General features: G+C 33.7%; 2 protein-coding genes across 2 annotated transcripts; one reads left to right on the top strand and one right to left on the bottom strand.

The window, feature by feature from the left end:
• Nucleotides 1-12083: 12083 nt before the first annotated feature.
• LOC103842429 (lysine-rich arabinogalactan protein 17) lies at nucleotides 12084-13595 on the top strand. Its single transcript, XM_009119051.3, has 2 exons — nucleotides 12084-13135; nucleotides 13302-13595. Exons 1-2 carry the CDS (start codon nucleotides 12308-12310, stop codon nucleotides 13389-13391), a joined length of 918 nt encoding a protein of 305 aa, XP_009117299.2. The 5' UTR covers nucleotides 12084-12307; the 3' UTR covers nucleotides 13392-13595.
• Nucleotides 13596-14012: 417 nt separating this feature from the next.
• On the bottom strand, nucleotides 14013-17539 carry LOC103842428 (U-box domain-containing protein 4). The gene is made up of 5 exons (XM_009119050.3): nucleotides 17332-17539; nucleotides 16851-17131; nucleotides 16489-16605; nucleotides 14438-16408; nucleotides 14013-14360 (listed from the first exon to the last, which is right to left on the bottom strand). Exons 2-5 carry the CDS (start codon nucleotides 17118-17120, stop codon nucleotides 14301-14303), a joined length of 2418 nt encoding a protein of 805 aa, XP_009117298.1. The 5' UTR covers nucleotides 17121-17131; nucleotides 17332-17539; the 3' UTR covers nucleotides 14013-14300.
• Nucleotides 17540-17595: the final 56 nt, after the last annotated feature.

The raw sequence follows: 17595 nt of genomic DNA, 5'->3' as shown, positions 1-17595 counted from the left end.
ACTAACCACTATAAAATTGCTATTCCCTAGAGAACGGAGACAACAAAGGTTCCAAACCTCTTTGAAATTCATCATATGTTATTAAATGATTCAATTATGCATTAAAACAGTATTGTCAAATTTTTTGTATTTTTCTCAAAATCTATGTGTACCCCCTTACGAAAATAGTGAGTTTTCGGTAAATGATCTATATATGAAGCCTATAATCTTTTAATTCGTTTTAAAATTTATAACAACATTATACATTTGTATTAATTTATGATAAACTCTCTTTTATGGTACATGGACATCGTTCTAATTTTTTATCCATTAATTTAGCAAAACTGCAAATACTCCCTAAATCATTGGACTAACCACTATAAAATTGTTATTCCCTAGAGAAACGGAGACAACAAAGGTTCCAAACCTCTTTGAACTTCATCATATGTTATTAAATGATTCAAATATGCATTAAAACAGTATTGTCAAATTTTTTGAATTTTTCTCAAAATCTATATGTACCCCCCTACGAAAATAGTGAGTTTTCGGTAAATGCTCTATATATGAAGCCTATAATCTTTTAATTCGTTTTAAAATTTATAACCACATTATACATTTGTATTAATTTATGATAAACTTCTTTTCATGGTACATGGACATCGTTCTAATTTTTATCAATTAATTTAGCAAAACTGTAAATACTCCCTAAATCATTGGACTAACCACTATAAAATTGCTATTCCCTGAGAAACGGAGACAACAAAGGTTCCAAACCTTTGAACTTCATCATATGTTATTACATGATTCATATATGTATTAAAACAGTATTCTCAAATTTTGAATTTTTTCTCAAATCTATGTTACCCCCCTACGAAAATAGTGAGTTTTCGGTAAATGCTCTATATATGAAGCCTATAATCTTTTAAATTGTTTTAAAATTTAAAACCACATTATACCTTTGTATTAATGTATGATAAACTTCTTTTCATGGTACATGGACATCGTTCTAATTTTTTATCCATTAATTTAGCAAAACTGCAAATACTCCTAAATCATTGGACTAACCACTATAAAATTGCTATTCCCTAGAGAAACGGAGACAACAAAGGTTCCAAACCTCTTTGAACTTCATCATATGTTATTAAATGATTCAAATATGCATTAAAACAGTATTGTAAAATTTGTTTGAATTTTTCTCAAAATCTATATGTACCCCCCTACGAAAATAGTGAGTTTTCAGTAAATGCTCAATATATGAAGCCTATAATCGTTTAATTCGTTTTAAAATTTATAACCACATTATTAATTTGTATTAATTTATGATAAACTTCTTTTCATGGTACATGGACATCGTTCTAATTTTTTATCAATTAATTTAGCAAAACTGTAAATACTCCCTAAATCATTGGACTAACCACTATAAAATTGCTATTCCCTAGAGAAACGGAGACAACAAAGGTTCCAAACCTCTTTGAACTTCATCATATGTTATTCCATGATTCATATATGTATTAAAACAGTATTCTCAAATTTTTTGAATTTTTCTCAAAATCTATGTGTACCCCCCTACGAAAATAGTGAGTTTTCGGTAAATGCTCTATATATGAAGCCTATAATCTTTTAAATTTGTTTAAAATTTATAACCACATTATACATTTGTATTAATTTATGATAAACTTCTTTTCATGGTACATGGACATCGTTCTAATTTTTATCCATTAATTTAGCAAAACTGCAAATACTCCCTAAATCATTGGACTAACCACTATAAAATTGCTATTCCTAGAGAAACGGAGACAACAAAGGTTCCAAACCTCTTTGAACTTCATCATATGTTATTACATGATTCAAATATGTATTAAAACAGTATTCTCAAATTTTTTGAATTTTTCTCAAAATCTATGTGTACCCCTACGAAAATAGTGAGTTTTCGGTAAATGCTCTATATAAAGCCTATAATATTTTAAATTTGTTTTAAAATTTAAAACCACATTATACCTTTGTATTAATGTATGATAAACTTCTTTCATGGTACATGCATCGTTCTAATTTTTATAATTAATTTAGCAAAACTGCAAATACTCCCTAAATCATTGACTAACCACTATAAAATTGCTATTCCCTAGAGAAACGGAGACAACAAAGGTTCCAAACCTCTTTGAACTTCATCATATGTTATTACATGATTCAAATATGTATTAAAACAGTATTCTCAAATTTTTTTGAATTTTTCTCAAAATCTATGTGAACCCCCTACGAAAATAGTGAGTTTTCGGTAAATGCTCTATATATAAGCCTATAATCTTTAATTTGTTTTAAAATTTAAAACCACATTATACCTTTGTATTAATGTATGATAAACTTCTTTTCATGGTACATGGACATCGTTCTAATTTTTTATCCATTAATTTAGCAAAACTGCAAATACTCCCTAAATCATTGGACTAACCTCTATAAAATTGCTATTCCCTAGAGAAACGGAGACAACAAAGGTTCCAAACCTCTTTGAACTTCATCATATGTTATAACATGATTCAACTATGTATTAAAACAGTATTGTCAAATTTTTGAATTTTTCTCAAAATCTTTGTGTACCCCCCATGAAAATAGTGAGTTTTCGGTAAATGCTCTATATATGAAGCCTATAATCTTTTAATTCGTTTTAAAATTTATAACCACATTATAAATTTGTATTAATTTATGATAAACTCCTTTTCATGGTACATGAAAATCGTTCTAATTTTTAAACAATTAATTTAGCAAAACTGCAAATACTCCCTAAATCATTGGACTAACCACTATAAAATTGCTATTCCTAGAGAAACGGAGACAACAAAGGTTATAAACCTCTTTGAACTTCATCATATTTTATTACATGATTCAAATATGTATAAAACAGTATTCTCAAATTTTTTGAATTTTTCTCAAAATCTATGTGTACCCCACCTACGAAAATAGTGAGTTTTCGGTAAATGCTCTATATATGAAGCCTATAATCTTTTAATTCGTTTTAAAATTTATAACCACATTATAAATTTGTATTAATTTATGATAAACTTCTTTTCATGGTACATGGACATCGTTCTAATTTTTTATCAATTAATTTAGCAAAACTGTAAATACTCCCTAAATCATTGGACTAACCACTATAAAATTGCTATTCCTTGGAGAAACGGAGACAACAAAGGTTCCAAACCTCTTTGAACTTCATCATATTTTATTATTCAAATATGTATTAAAACAGTATTCTCAAATGTTTTGAATTTTTCTCAAAATCTATGTGTACCCCCCTACGAAAATAGTGAGTTTTCGGTAAATGCTCTATATATGAAGCCTATAATCTTTTAATTCGTTTTAAAATTTATAACCACATTATACATTTGTATTAATTTATGATAAACTTCTTTTCATGGTACATGGACATCGTTTTAATTTTTTATCCATTAATTTAGCAAAACTGCAAATACTCCCTAAATCATTGGACTAACCACTATTAAATTGCTATTCCCTAGAGAAACGGAGACAACAAAGGTTCCAAACCTCTTTGAAATTCATCATATGTTATTACATGATTCAACTATGCATTAAAACAGTATTGTCAAATTTTTTGAATTTTTCTCAAAATCTATGTGTACCCCCATACGAAAATAGTGAGTTTTCGGTAAATGATCTATATATGTAGCCTATTATCTTTTAATTCGTTTTAAAATTTATAACCACATTATACATTTGTATTAATTTATGATAAACTCCTTTTCATGTACATGGACATCGTTCTAATTTTTTTCCATTAATTTAGCAAAACTGCAAATACTCCCTAAATCATTGGACTAACCACTATAAAATTGATATTCCCTAGAGAAACGGAGACAACAAAGGTTCCAAACCTTTTTGAACTTCATCATATATTATTACATGATTCAAATATGTACTAAAACAGTATTCTCAAATTTTTTGAATTTTTCTCAAAATCTATGTGTACCCTCTACGAAAATAGTGAGTTTTCGGTAAATGCTCTATATATGAAGCCTATAATCTTTTAATTCGTTTTAAAATTTATAACCACATTATACATTTGTATTAATTTATGATAAACTCTTTTTCATGGTACATGGACATCGTTCTAATTTTTTATCAATTAATTTAGCAAAACTGTAAATACTCCCTAAATCATTGGACTAACCACTATAAAATTGCTATTCCCTAGAGAAACGGAGACAACAAAGGTTCCAAACCTCTTTGAACTTCATCATATTTTATTACATGATTCAAATATGTATTAAAACAGTATTCTCAAATTTTTTGAATTTTTCTCAAAATCTATGTGTACCCCCCTACGAAAATAGTGAGTTTTCGGTAAATGCTCTATATATGAAGCCTATAATCTTTTAATTCGTTTTAAAATTTATAACCACATTATACATTTGTATTAATTTATGATAAACTTCTTTTCATGGTACATGGACATCGTTCTAATTTTTTATCCATTAATTTAGCAAAACTGCAAATACTCCCTAAATCATTGGACTAACCACTATAAAATTGCTATTCCCTAGAGAAACGGAGACAACAAAGGTTCCAAACCTCTTTGAAATTCATCATATGTTATTACATGATTCAACTATGCATTAAAACAGTATTGTCAAATTTTTTGAATTTTTCTCAAAATCTATGTGTACCCCCCCCTACGAAAATAGTGAGTTTTCGGTAAATGCTCTATATATGAAGCCTATAATCTTTTAATTCGTTTTAAAATTTATAACCACATTATACATTTGTATTAATTTATGATAAACTCCTTTTCATGGTACATGGACATCGTTCTAATTTTTTATCAATTAATTTAGCAAAACTGTAAATACTCCCTAAATCATTGGACTAACCACTATAAAATTGCTATTCCTTAGAGAAACGGAGACAACAAAGGTTCCAAACCTCTTTGAACTTCATCATATTTTATTACATGATTCAAATATGTATTAAAACAGTATTCTCAAATTTTTTGAATTTTTCTCAAAATCTATGTGTACCCCCCCTACGAAAATAGTGAGTTTTCGATAAATGCTCTATATATGAAGCCTATAATCTTTTAATTCGTTTTAAAATTTATAACCACATTATACATTTGTATTAATTTATGATAAACTTCTTTTCATGGTACATGGACATCGTTCTAATTTTTTATCCATTAATTTAGCAAAACTGCAAATACTCCCTAAATCATTAGACTAACCACTATAAAATTGCTATTCCCTAGAGAAACGGAGACAACAAAGGTTCCAAACCTCTTTGAAATTCATCATATGTTATTACATGATTCAACTATGCATTAAAACAGTATTGTCAAATTTTTTGAATTTTTCTCAAAATCTATGTGTACCCCCTACGAAAATAGTGAGTTTTCGGTAAATGATCTATATATGAAGCCTATAATCTTTTAATTCGTTTTAAAATTTATAACCACATTATACATTTGTATTAATTTATGATAAACTCCTTTTCATGGTACATGGACATCGTTCTAATTTTTTTCCATTAATTTAGCAAAACTGCAAATACTCCCTAAATCATTAGACTAACCACTATAAAATTGATATTCCCTAGAGAAACGGAGACAACAAAGGTTCCAAACCTTTTTGAACTTCATCATATATTATTACATGATTCAAATATGTACTAAAACAGTATTCTCAAATTTTTTGAATTTTTCTCAAAATCTATGTGTACCCCTCTACGAAAATAGTGAGTTTTCGGTAAATGCTCTATATATGTAGCCTATAATCTTTTAATTTGTTTTAAAATTTATAACCACATTATACATTTGTATTAATTTATGATAAACTCCATTTCATGGTACATGGACATCGTTCTAATTTTTTATCAATTAATTTAGCAAAACTGTAAATACTCCCTAAATCATTGGACTAACCACTATAAAATTGCTATTCCCTGGAAAAACAGAGACAACAAAGGTTCCAAACCTCATTGAACTTCATCATATTTTATTACATGATTCAAATATGTATTAAAACAGTATTCTCAAATGTTTTGAATTTTTCTCAAAATCTATGTGTACCCCCCTACGAAAATAGTGAGTTTTCGGTAAATGCTCTATATATGAAGCCTATATTCTTTTAATTCGTTTTAAAATTTATAACCACATTATACATTTGTATTAATTTATGATAAACTTCTTTTCATGGTACATGGACATCGTTCTAATTTTTTATCCATTAATTTAGCAAAACTGCAAATACTCCCTAAATCATTGGACTAACCACTATTAAATTGCTATTCCCTAGAGAAACGGAGACAACAAAGGTTCCAAACCTCTTTGAAATTCATCATATGTTATTACATGATTCAACTATGCATTAAAACAGTATTGTCAAAAAAATTTAATTTTTCTCAAAATCTATATGTACCCTCCCCCCTACGAAAATAGTGAGTTTTCGGTAAATGCTCTATATATGAAGCCTATATTCTTTTAATTCATTTTAAAATTTATAACCACATTATACATTTGTATTAATTTATGATAAACTCCTTTTCATGGTACATGGACATCGTTCTAATTTTTTATCAATTAATTTAGCAAAACTGTAAATACTCCCTAAATCATTGGACTAACCACTATAAAATTGATATTCCTTAGAGAAACGGAGACAACAAAGGTTCCAAACCTCTTTGAACTTCATCATATTTTATTACATGATTCAAATATGTATTAAAACAGTATTTTCAATTTTTTTGAATTTTTTTCAAAATCTATGTGTACCCCCCTACGAAAATAGTGAGTTTTCGGTAAATGCTCTATATATGAAGCCTATAATATTTTAATTCGTTTTAAAATTTATAACCACATTACACATTTGTATTAATTTATGATAAACTTCTTTTCATGGTACATGGACATCGTTCTAATTTTTTATCTATTAATTTAGCAAAACTGCAAATACTCCCTAAATCATTAGACTAACCACTATAAAATTGCTATTCCCTAGAGAAACGGAGACAACAAAGGTTCCAAACCTCTTTGAAATTCATCATATGTTATTACATGATTCAACTATGCATTAAAACAGTATTGTCAAATTTTTTGAATTTTTCTCAAAATCTATGTGTACCCCCATACGAAAATAGTGAGTTTTCGGTAAATGATCTATATATGTAGCCTATTATCTTTTAATTCGTTTTAAAATTTATAACCACATTATACATTTGTATTAATTTATGATAAACTCCTTTTCATGTTACATGGACATCGTTCTAATTTTTTTCCATTAATTTAGCAAAACTGCAAATACTCCCTAAATCATTAGACTAACCACTATAAAATTGATATTCCCTAGAGAAACGGAGACAACAAAGGTTCCAAACCTTTTTGAACTTCATCATATATTATTACATGATTCAAATATGTACTAAAACAGTATTCTCAAATTTTTTGAATTTTTCTCAAAATCTATGTGTACCCCTCTACGAAAATAGTGAGTTTTCGGTAAATGCTCTATATATGTAGCCTATAATCTTTTAATTCGTTTTAAAATTTATAACCACATTATACATTTGTATTAATTTATGATAAACTCCTTTTCATGGTACATGGACATCGTTCTAATTTTTTATCAATTAATTTAGCAAAACTGTAAATACTCCCTAAATCATTGGACTAACCACTATAAAATTGCTATTCCCTGGAGAAACGGAGACAACAAAGGTTCCAAACCTCATTGAACTTCATCATATTTTATTACATGATTCAAATATGTATTAAAACAGTATTCTCAAATGTTTTGAATTTTTCTCAAAATCTATGTGTACCCCCCTACGAAAATAGTGAGTTTTCGGTAAATGCTCTATATATGAAGCCTATATTCTTTTAATTCGTTTTAAAATTTATAACCACATTATACATTTGTATTAATTTATGATAAACTTCTTTTCATGGTACATGGACATCGTTCTAATTTTTTATCCATTAATTTAGCAAAACTGCAAATACTCCCTAAATCATTGGACTAACCACTATTAAATTGCTATTCCCTAGAGAAACGGAGACAACAAAGGTTCCAAACCTTTTTGAAATTCATCATATGTTATTACATGATTCAACTATGCATTAAAACAGTATTGTCAAAAAAATTTAATTTTTCTCAAAATCTATATGTACCCCCCCCCCTACGAAAATAGTGAGTTTTCGGTAAATGCTCTATATATGAAGCCTATATTCTTTTAATTCATTTTAAATTTTATAACCACATTATACATTTGTATTAATTTATGATAAACTCCTTTTCATGGTACATGGACATCGTTCTAATTTTTTATCAATTAATTTAGCAAAACTGTAAATACTCCATAAATCATTGGACTAACCACTATAAAATTGATATTCCTTAGAGAAACGGAGACAACAAAGGTTCCAAACCTCTTTGAACTTCATCATATTTTATTACATGATTCAAATATGTATTAAAACAGTATTCTCAAATTTTTTGAATTTTTCTCAAAATCTATGTGTACCCTCCCCCTCCTACGAAAATAGTGTGTTTTCGATAAATGCTCTATATATGAAGTCTATAATCTTTTAATTCGTTTTAAAATTTATAACCACATTACACATTTGTATTAATTTATGATAAACTTCTTTTCATGGTACATGGACATCGTTCTAATTTTTTATCCATTAATTTAGCAAAACTGCAAATACTCCCTAAATCATTAGACTAACCACTATAAAATTGCTATTCCCTAGAGAAACGGAGACAACAAAGGTTCCAAACCTCTTTGAACTTCATCATATTTTATTACATGATTCAAATATGTATTAAAACAGTATTGTTAAATTTTTTGAATTTTTCTCAAAATCTATGTGTACCCCTATCGAACACAGGCCGTGACATGTTCTTTTTGTTTTACAATCAGTTCTTAAAGTCTGGATTTATAAACTTTTACACTTTCTATTTTGTGTTTTTATCATTTTGAGGGTGATTGGTTGGGTTGTAGGAAGTGACTTTAGCTTTAATTTTCATCAACAACCTTAAATATTACCAATCATGCTTTATCTTAGTTTTTAAAACTACAACAAAAAAAACTAAAGTTACAACAAAAACATATAAAAAATGGTTGTAAAAATCTTATTTTCTAAAACTCCATCTTTTTAACTGTAGGAAATTTTAAAGCTATATCCTTTAAAGTTAAATCAAAAAATTCTACAGACTAAATTCTAAAGTAAATTTTCTATAGGTACAGCCCAACTAATCACTCCATTTATCTTTTATTTTTTAATTTTAAAGCTCCTCCAACGACCAACCATTGGAGCTGCTTTTATGACCATCATTATCTATCTTAGCCTAAGATCCACGCTGCATGTAAGAATGCTCATGGGTTGTTACTTTTATTGCTTTGATATGAAATACTATCGTAAAGCATTCCCAGTCCACTGTTATTTCCACCTTTAAATGTTATGATAGAAGAAAACATGTTCCAGGATATTTCTACTTCCTTTAAAATACAAATTGTTATTTTTATCCTAAATATAAATGTAAAAATATCATTCTTCAATTATTGTTATATTTTTATTTTTAAAATAGTCTCTTAAATTTTACTTTTATAGTTAAAGCTAAAATAAATATTTTTTAAGGAAAATATAGTTTCATAAAATAAAATTACACTTTTTTATTTACATAACAGTATTTAAAAAAATAGTTTAAACAAAGTAACATTTTTATGAAAATTTTGCAAAAGTTAAAAGTAAATAGAGTTAATTTTCAACTTTCAAATATAAAAGATATTTATTATAAAATAAAAATGTGATATTTTGAGAAATTATTTTTTAGAGAAACACATTGAAAAAATGAATTACTTAATAATATCTCTTTTAAAGAAATAGAGGAATACATTGTAGTGGAAGCTCCGTTAGTCCAGTGGTTTGGGTAAGAGTTCATTAATGCTTCTACACCAGGAGATCCATGTTTCAATTTTCGGAAAAAAAAAGATTTATTAAACAATTATGCAGAATATGGAGGAAAGACTTATAATAGATCTTCAACATGATGCAAGTAAACTCGGCCAGACGTGAATCTTCATAGAATGGTTCTCGTGATGCATATAGACGTAGATCTTCATAAGAAAGGTAGTATTGTCGGTTGTCAGACTATCTATATAATATTTCTTATAATTGTAATATCCTAGTAGAATACATTGTAGATGGTCCTTATCGTTCATGTACTTAGTTGCATATTTTCATAATTTTATAGTTACATTTTCATTAAGCATTCAAAATCCAAAATTTTCCAAGGATGGCAGGGGAAAGTGGCTGCAGGAGGACGAAGCTTGAATGCACATTCCATCTCATCTTAGATCGTTAGTGCTGAAATGGAGATTAGTGCAAGTATGACACTTGCAAAAGCATGTAGGTGGGGGGATCCATTCGTTTATGCATTTTAGCAAACATTGGGGACCCTTCTTAATTCAAATCTTAAAATGGTTGACGGAATTTGCATATATTTTACACATAGTAGGATTTTTGTTTACATATATCTTTCAACTAAACATATAGTATAATAATTGTTGGGTAGCTACCATTGAATTTTTACCCTGAAAATTTCAGAAAACATTACTCATGAAATCTGGACATGTCATACATATTCACACAATGAAGATCAATACTTTCTGCTATATATTAAGATTTATGAAAATTTAATTGGACTTCATGATTTGAATGTGTTCGAGCCTTCGAGGATTAGAGCATAAGACGTTGACAAATGAAAAGAGAGCAGAAGACAAGAGCGGCACCCCTGCTGATGGCAAAGTTGCATTTTAGAGAAAATTGAAAACTAAGAACATGTGTGGTCGACGATTAGACATAAATATGCTAATCAATTGGTAAAAAGGAAGAAAGCAATAAACAACAACATGCAGAAAGGACAAGAACCATAACTCAAAAATAGGCTAAAAATGACGATAGGTAGTAAGTAGGTGTAACATGGCGTATTACCAACGTGGTGTTGGTCCAGTTGTTATGTAGAAGTTCGGTTCCCTAGGTTTAATCTGTGTATTATGAGAGGATTAAGCAATCTATTTTTGTTTCTGGCTTCCAAAATTAGTTGGATCCTTACGATCCGGATAATTGGGGCCATCAACATGGCATATTGTGGTGTATGTACATCAACTTATGAGAATTAGTTATCTATATCTTGAAGATGCATTTATTTTTCGGTTATTTGTGCATAAATATTTTTAGAATTAGTTGTAGCTAAGCTGAAATCGTCAAAGGATATTTGACTTCTCGAAAAGTGATTTATGATATTTTGTGAATAATTGTGGTGATCTGTGTTTAAAATGGCGCATAGCACTCCATGGCGATGAAGTGTGTGCCTTGTGCCTTACGCCAAGGTGATCACTTGAAAGTTAATGTTAACTATGTATTATTGTCTTGTTATGTAACAAGCATGAGTATTGGTGTTATGTAAAGAAGTTATAATAAGAAGAAGAACCTATGAGACTAGAGAAGAATAGATAGTACTCTAAATTTAAGCAAAACACCGTTAGATCTATGTTTTGTGAGTATTTTGATGTTTGGTTTTTGTTGCTACTTAGTTTAGTGTTGTTTAACATACCGTCTCCATGGTGCTGTCTTTGCATCGTCTTTGAAGCCACTGCCTTATGTTTGGGGGAACTAGGCTTGTCTCGGGGTTCCATGGCGGTGGAGCCATCACCACAGTGTGTCTTGCGCCTTGGCACAAAATGTGATCACCTTTTTAAACGCATGTAGTGATTTTATAGTCGATAAATAAGTTTTCGTATTTTCCGAAAAACATTGCACGGAGTGAGACTGACGGACCAAGAGAATAAATACGGGAGCCTAACGACCGTAGGTGGTTGGGGAGTGTTACAACTGGTATCAAAACTGTCGTGCAAGGACATGGTGTTCTGTGAGTAGAGATGATTGTAAATTCTGTTTTTTCTTTGTATATATATGGTTGATGCCCATTAGCCGTAGTCGATCATTGCAACTGTCCATCCTCCTAGCTTCCAACTTCCACATTCGGTTCGTGTAAGTGTGTAACTATACAAGAACCCTTTTTACAAAACTGAGAAATAACAGCATATCCTGGGCCCCCAGACATGGCCTTTCAAATTCACAATAAAGAACATTTAACACTCTGCTCCAACGGCTAATAATAACCGTGGGTCCCTTCTATTACATCAGCGGTCCAGATCTCTTAATCTATAAATACAGATGCACAGAAGTTAGCTTTTATCTTCACTTACTCACTTAGTCTTGTCTAAACCCTTCTTTCTCTCAACTAATTTCTTAATTATGGATCTCAAATTTCTCTTAACGGTTACACTAATCGTCACTTTCTTCGCCGGTGACGTTGATGGCCAATCTCCGGCAGTTTCTCCGACCAGTTCTCCTTCTATATCTCCTCCTCAAAAGCCTATATCCACAGCTCCCGCCATTTCTCCTGCTTCTCTGTCGCCGATATCAACAGCTCCCGCCATTTCTACTGCCTCTCCGTCGCCGATATCCACAGCTCCCGCCATTTCTCCTGCTTCTCCGTCGCCCATATCTACAGCTCCCGCCATTTCTACTGCCTCTCCGTCGCCGATATCCACAGCTCCCGCCATTTCTCCTGCCTCTCCGTCGCCGATATCCACAGCTCCCGCCATTTCTCCTGCTTCTCCGTCGCCGATATCCACTCCCACAGCAGCTCCGGCGAGGGCTCCAGCAGCAAGCCCTTCCATCAAGGCTCCTAAATCCTCTGCTTTGGCTCCCGCGAAGACTCCAGCAGCTTCCCCTTCCTCCATTGAGGCTCCTTCCTCTTCCGTGCCAATGACGTCTCCTCCTTCTCAAACACCTGAGCCCTCTCCTACACCTAAGGTCTCTCCACCGGCTCTTTCACCGGAGGCTGATTCTACTCCAACCCCTTCACCGGAAACTGATTCTCCTTCGGCTCCAGTGGCTGCGCCGTCAGCCCATGCCCCGGCTCCAGCTCCGAGCAAACATAAGAAGACTAAAAAGACAAAGAAGCACAAGAACGCGCCGGCTCCAGCTCCAGCTCCTGAGCTTCTAAGCCCGCCTGAACCGTCCGCGGAAGCTCCTGGACCAAGTGATGCTTTCGCTCCCGATACCACCGACGATCAGGTAACATTAATGTGATGTATGCTTTTAAATACTTCTTTTAAAATTAATCCGTAACGATCTTGTGGAAATTATATTTACTACAAATGCTTATAAAATGAAAATGTGTTTTCTGGTTAGGTTGTATTTTTTAAAAAAAATTGAAACGGATTGTTTTTGATGAATGCAGAGTGGTGTAGAAAGAACAACTGTGATGCCAAATGTGGTTGTGGGAGCTGTGGCAACAACGGCATGGGCTCTTCTCGCGCTGGCCTACTAATAAATTTTTGGTTTATTATGCTTTTATGTTTCAACAGCTCTCTTGATTTTTTTTCTAAATATGTTTTACCTAGCTGCTCACATAATTTATCAGCATTTGATATACAATTTGGGTTTTTACGTGTACAAATAAATCCATTTTCCTTTTTCGTGTGTATCAATCTTTAACAATTTAGATATCCGGATAAAATCTATATCTTTAATTGAAACTCATGTAAAAATGCATCACTGCAGGTAGCTCTTATGATTTGCTGGGGGTACTGAGTTTTGATATTTGTTTTCCTCCACATAATTATAGATTTTCAGTTTTTAGGATCAAATCAAAACGAATGGAAATAAAACAAATTAAACTGATATTTTGCCCATTCTTAGTTTTGGTATGGTGTAGTCATTTATGGTGTTTTGTGTTTAGGTTTTTACTAGAGTAGTCGTGTCACGGAACCCCCATATTCTGCCAAATTTCGTCCGTAACGATCGATTTAGCAATGGATCCGATCTCTTCATTGGTCGACCGACAAATCTGTTGTTATCTCATTGTCAACAAACACTTCTGCTTTTCTCTTATGTAAAAAGTAATAACTAGATTTGACATAAGAAACAAAGATGCATACTTTTCAAATGGACCACAAAACAAAGTCTATTAATGGTTAAAATACTCACTCAATTCACATTAACAGCTACATTGTTTACTTCAGAAACTTACAAATAAGAAAAAACTTCTAATTCCAAATCAAAGTTTTATTCCTGGGGAGTATCAATCGAAAATCAAAGAATGCAGATAATCAAGAAAAAACTTGGGTATATAATTATTTGCAGACGAAACCTCTTTTGTACAAAATCACTACTTCAGTAAGAATGACAAACACAAAACAGGCACCGAGGAACCAATATCTACCCATCATCATCATCATCAGCCACGCCCTGCATTTCCATGCCGTTGGTTCCTGAAGTAACTGAGCAATGCCTGTGCCTGACAAGTTACAACATCCTCCAAAAACATTAGAACAACATCAACGAGGAACATGAAATCTTTTATAATGAATGTACCTTTTCTCTGGCCCTTGGAGTACCAGACTGTGAGAGAGCAACGAGGGGAGGAACAGCTCCTTCTTGAAGAACCATGTTGCAGAACCTCCCACTGTTGGTCGAAAGCTGAAGCAGAGCCGCCGCTGCGTTCTCTTTCCCTCTAGCTGAACCCAACTCAACCACCTCCACAAGAAGACCAATCCCACCTTCTTGTCCAATAGCGTTTCTCCCTTCAGGGATCGTAGCTAGGTTAGCCAAAACAGCAACCGCTTTATCCACCATCCCAGCCGCCGGATCCATCAGATCAATAAGATACCTCACAGCCCCAGACTGCACAATCGTCCCCTTGTTCTCCTGATGTATCGACAGGTTAAACAACGCAGTAGCAGCGTCTTTCTTACCCCGAGGGGTACCGTTACCTAGAAGATCCACAAGAGGCCCTATTGCCCCAGACTGACCTATCTTAATCTTGAGCTCTTCTATAACAGAGAGGCTGAAGAGTGTAGCTGCTGCGTTCTCCTTTGCTTCAGAGCTACCGTTCTGGAGCACGTGGATGAGCGGCTCGATAGCACCAGCTTGAGCGATTAGACTCTTGTTGTTGTCGTTGATGGACAAGTTTAGAAGAGCCGTCACAGCGTTCTCCTGTGTAGCTGAGTCTGTTGAGTGAAGTAGCTCAACTAACAAGACGATTGCTCCAGAGTTCCCTATCACTATCCTGTTATCCATGTTGTGCTTAGCTAGCAGCCTTATCTCAGCTGTTGCTTGTCTCTGAACATCCAACGAACTGCTTTTCAACTCCTCCACAAGCTTCTTAACTTGGTTTTCGACCTCGATGAGTTCACGCCTCGTCTCATTCGAAGGCGCTGAAACAATCCTCGAGCCGAGCCTCTCCGAAGGACGACGCCAAAACTGGCCACGGCTGCGTCTATCCATAAACTTCGGGGAGAAATCGGAGAGGTCTCGCTGAGGAGGTGCTGCTGCTGAAGTGGTTGCTGCAGCGAGGGGACCTGATCTGATTTCTCCTGAAGCATCGCTGCTGTAAGGTGTGGCGTGAGGTGACTCTTCTGAGTTCTCGTTCGCTTCTGCTCTTGGAGAGTCCTCGTTAGAAACTGAGCTTGCGGCGGAAGGGGACCTGAGATGGTGGTGATTCTCAGATGTTTGTCCGTTTTCCACTGAGCCTCGTGTTGTTGAAGACACAGATGACCTTCCCGGTGCATCTGTCTTCATTTCTCGAGAGTCGTTAGACCTGACTTCATAATCATGTAGTGAAGAAGTGTCCAATGCAGAAGCAGAACGTGAAGGAGAGGGAGAAGGATGAAGGTTGGAGGATGAGGGCTTCCCGGCCTCACCTGTAGAAGCATCCCAATCATTTGACTTGTTGCTAACACTGGGAACAGAGTCTGTACATGATAAAAGAGGAGACAGCTCGTTTAAACTCGTTGACTTGTTGGGATCAGGCAGCTTGACATCATTTGTCTCACACCAGTTAGCGATCAAGGCTTTCACAGTGTAGTTAGGTATCAGAGTCGTGTGAGTCAGAGTCTGCCGAGTCTTGGGACAAACTTTCAAACCCAAATCAATCCATCTCTTGATGAAGGCCTTCTCGTACGTCTGTCCTGACGACACAATCACCGGATCAGTCATTACCTCAAGGGACAGAGGGCAAAAGAAGTCGGCAAGGATGGCGACGCTAGACGTCTGCGTCTGTTTGATCAGAAGAAGACGCTCGTGCATCCGGTTAACGATGACAATCAACTGGTCAAGGAACTCGACTTCTGAATTGTTCTCAGACTGCTCAGCGATCTCTTTCTGCCTCTCGAGAGCAACAGCTTCGATCAGAATCTCCTGGTTTGATCTCAGGCCAGTGTTCTCTCCAATTCTCACCAGGACCTCGGGGGTGGGTCCAGCCCCATCTCTCTGATCCCTTAGAGCACCGTCAATGACAGAAGATATTTCTTCGTAACTAAGCTGCTTAACCTTCTCTAGACATTTCTGCAATTATCAAAAAATTGTAAATTAACCCCCATTGGTCAATTGCTAATGTAAATGCAAGACTCCTAAAGAGAAGGTACCTCGAGGGAAGGTGGACTGAGCTCATCAGGTAGGTTGCTCTCAAAAGACATGAGGAAATGGAAAGTATCCACAATAGTTTCTCGCATCTTTGGTATTAAAGATTCGATTTGAAGAACCTATAATTGTAAAAAGATAACTTCATCAACCAAAGCGAGCATGATTAACCACGGCTCTTATATCTTTTATTTAAGAGACGGTTCTTAACTTTTTTTAGTTAAAATCTAATAAAATCTAAGAACCAGCTGAAGCTAAGATCCCCAGTTAAGAGACTGGGGTTAATCATGGTCTTAAAGCAACTATACTATAAAGGTTATACAAGTTGTTAATCAATGCATTGTTCAAACTCCACATTAGAACTTACGAAGTAGACTTTGCTGGAGAAAGCGTGCCAGCTTCTGAAGAGATCAATGGAGTGATCAACGTCCTGAGTCAGGTCATCAAACGATTTGCCGATTCTTTCCTCGGAAACGAGATGGGAGTTGATAGATGCAGCATCCGCTACGGGTTTCAGGACTATGAGCAGCTCTTCGACTCGCTTGTAGTACTTTTCGAATGGGTCTAAATCGATGTGTCTCGAAGACGAGAGGTTGAGAAAAGAGGAGATACTGTCGACGAGAGCTGAGGTTCCCATTTCCTCCCACCCTGAACAAAAAAAAAACAAATCAAACAAAAACAATAACTTTAGATTCGATTAAAAGGGCAACACGAATTTGATGAATGGGTCTACCGAAAGGAAAGAGCTTTGACGGAGAGCGAGAGAGAGAGGGGGAAAAGGGGAAAATTAGAAACCCTAAAAGTAGAGAGATCGAAACTAAAGAGAGAGAGAGAGAAGAAGGACGTACGTGCACGTGACGAAGATGAAGATCTATGTCTCGATCGATCTTCTTCCCTCTCTAGCGCAAATCTTCTTCTTCTCCTCTCTGTAATTGTTTTTTTTTTTGTTAAGCTATATCTTATTATTGGTGTCAGCTCGCCCCTTCACTTTAAAAAAAAAAAAATACAAGACAGTTTGTCACTTTGGTTCTGGTCTGGATTTGATACAAGTTTGAACGTTTCTGTACATTTGCAATATTTACTTATCTTTTTTTTAGAAAAAAATTAATTTT

Source organism: Brassica rapa, chromosome A09 (assembly GCF_000309985.2).
Source record: "Brassica rapa cultivar Chiifu-401-42 chromosome A09, CAAS_Brap_v3.01, whole genome shotgun sequence".
Lineage (NCBI taxonomy): Eukaryota > Viridiplantae > Streptophyta > Magnoliopsida > Brassicales > Brassicaceae > Brassica > Brassica rapa.
This window is presented reverse-complemented; position numbering and strand designations above follow the sequence as displayed.

Bases quoted from the DNA above. Each gene is read 5' to 3' on its own strand.
- LOC103842428 (XM_009119050.3), bottom strand. From the start codon at position 17,120: ATGGGAACCTCAGCTCTCGTCGACAGTATCTCCTCTTTTCTCAACCTC. The intron at 16,606-16,850 runs GTAAGTTCTAAT...TTACAATTATAG, and splicing joins TCTCCAGCAAAGTCTACTTC to GTTCTTCAAATCGAATCTTT. The intron at 16,409-16,488 runs GTACCTTCTCTT...TGATAATTGCAG, and splicing joins TCAGTCCACCTTCCCTCGAG to AAATGTCTAGAGAAGGTTAA.
- LOC103842429 (XM_009119051.3), top strand. From the start codon at position 12,308: ATGGATCTCAAATTTCTCTTAACGGTTACACTAATCGTCACTTTCTTC. The intron at 13,136-13,301 runs GTAACATTAATG...TGATGAATGCAG, and splicing joins CCGATACCACCGACGATCAG to AGTGGTGTAGAAAGAACAAC.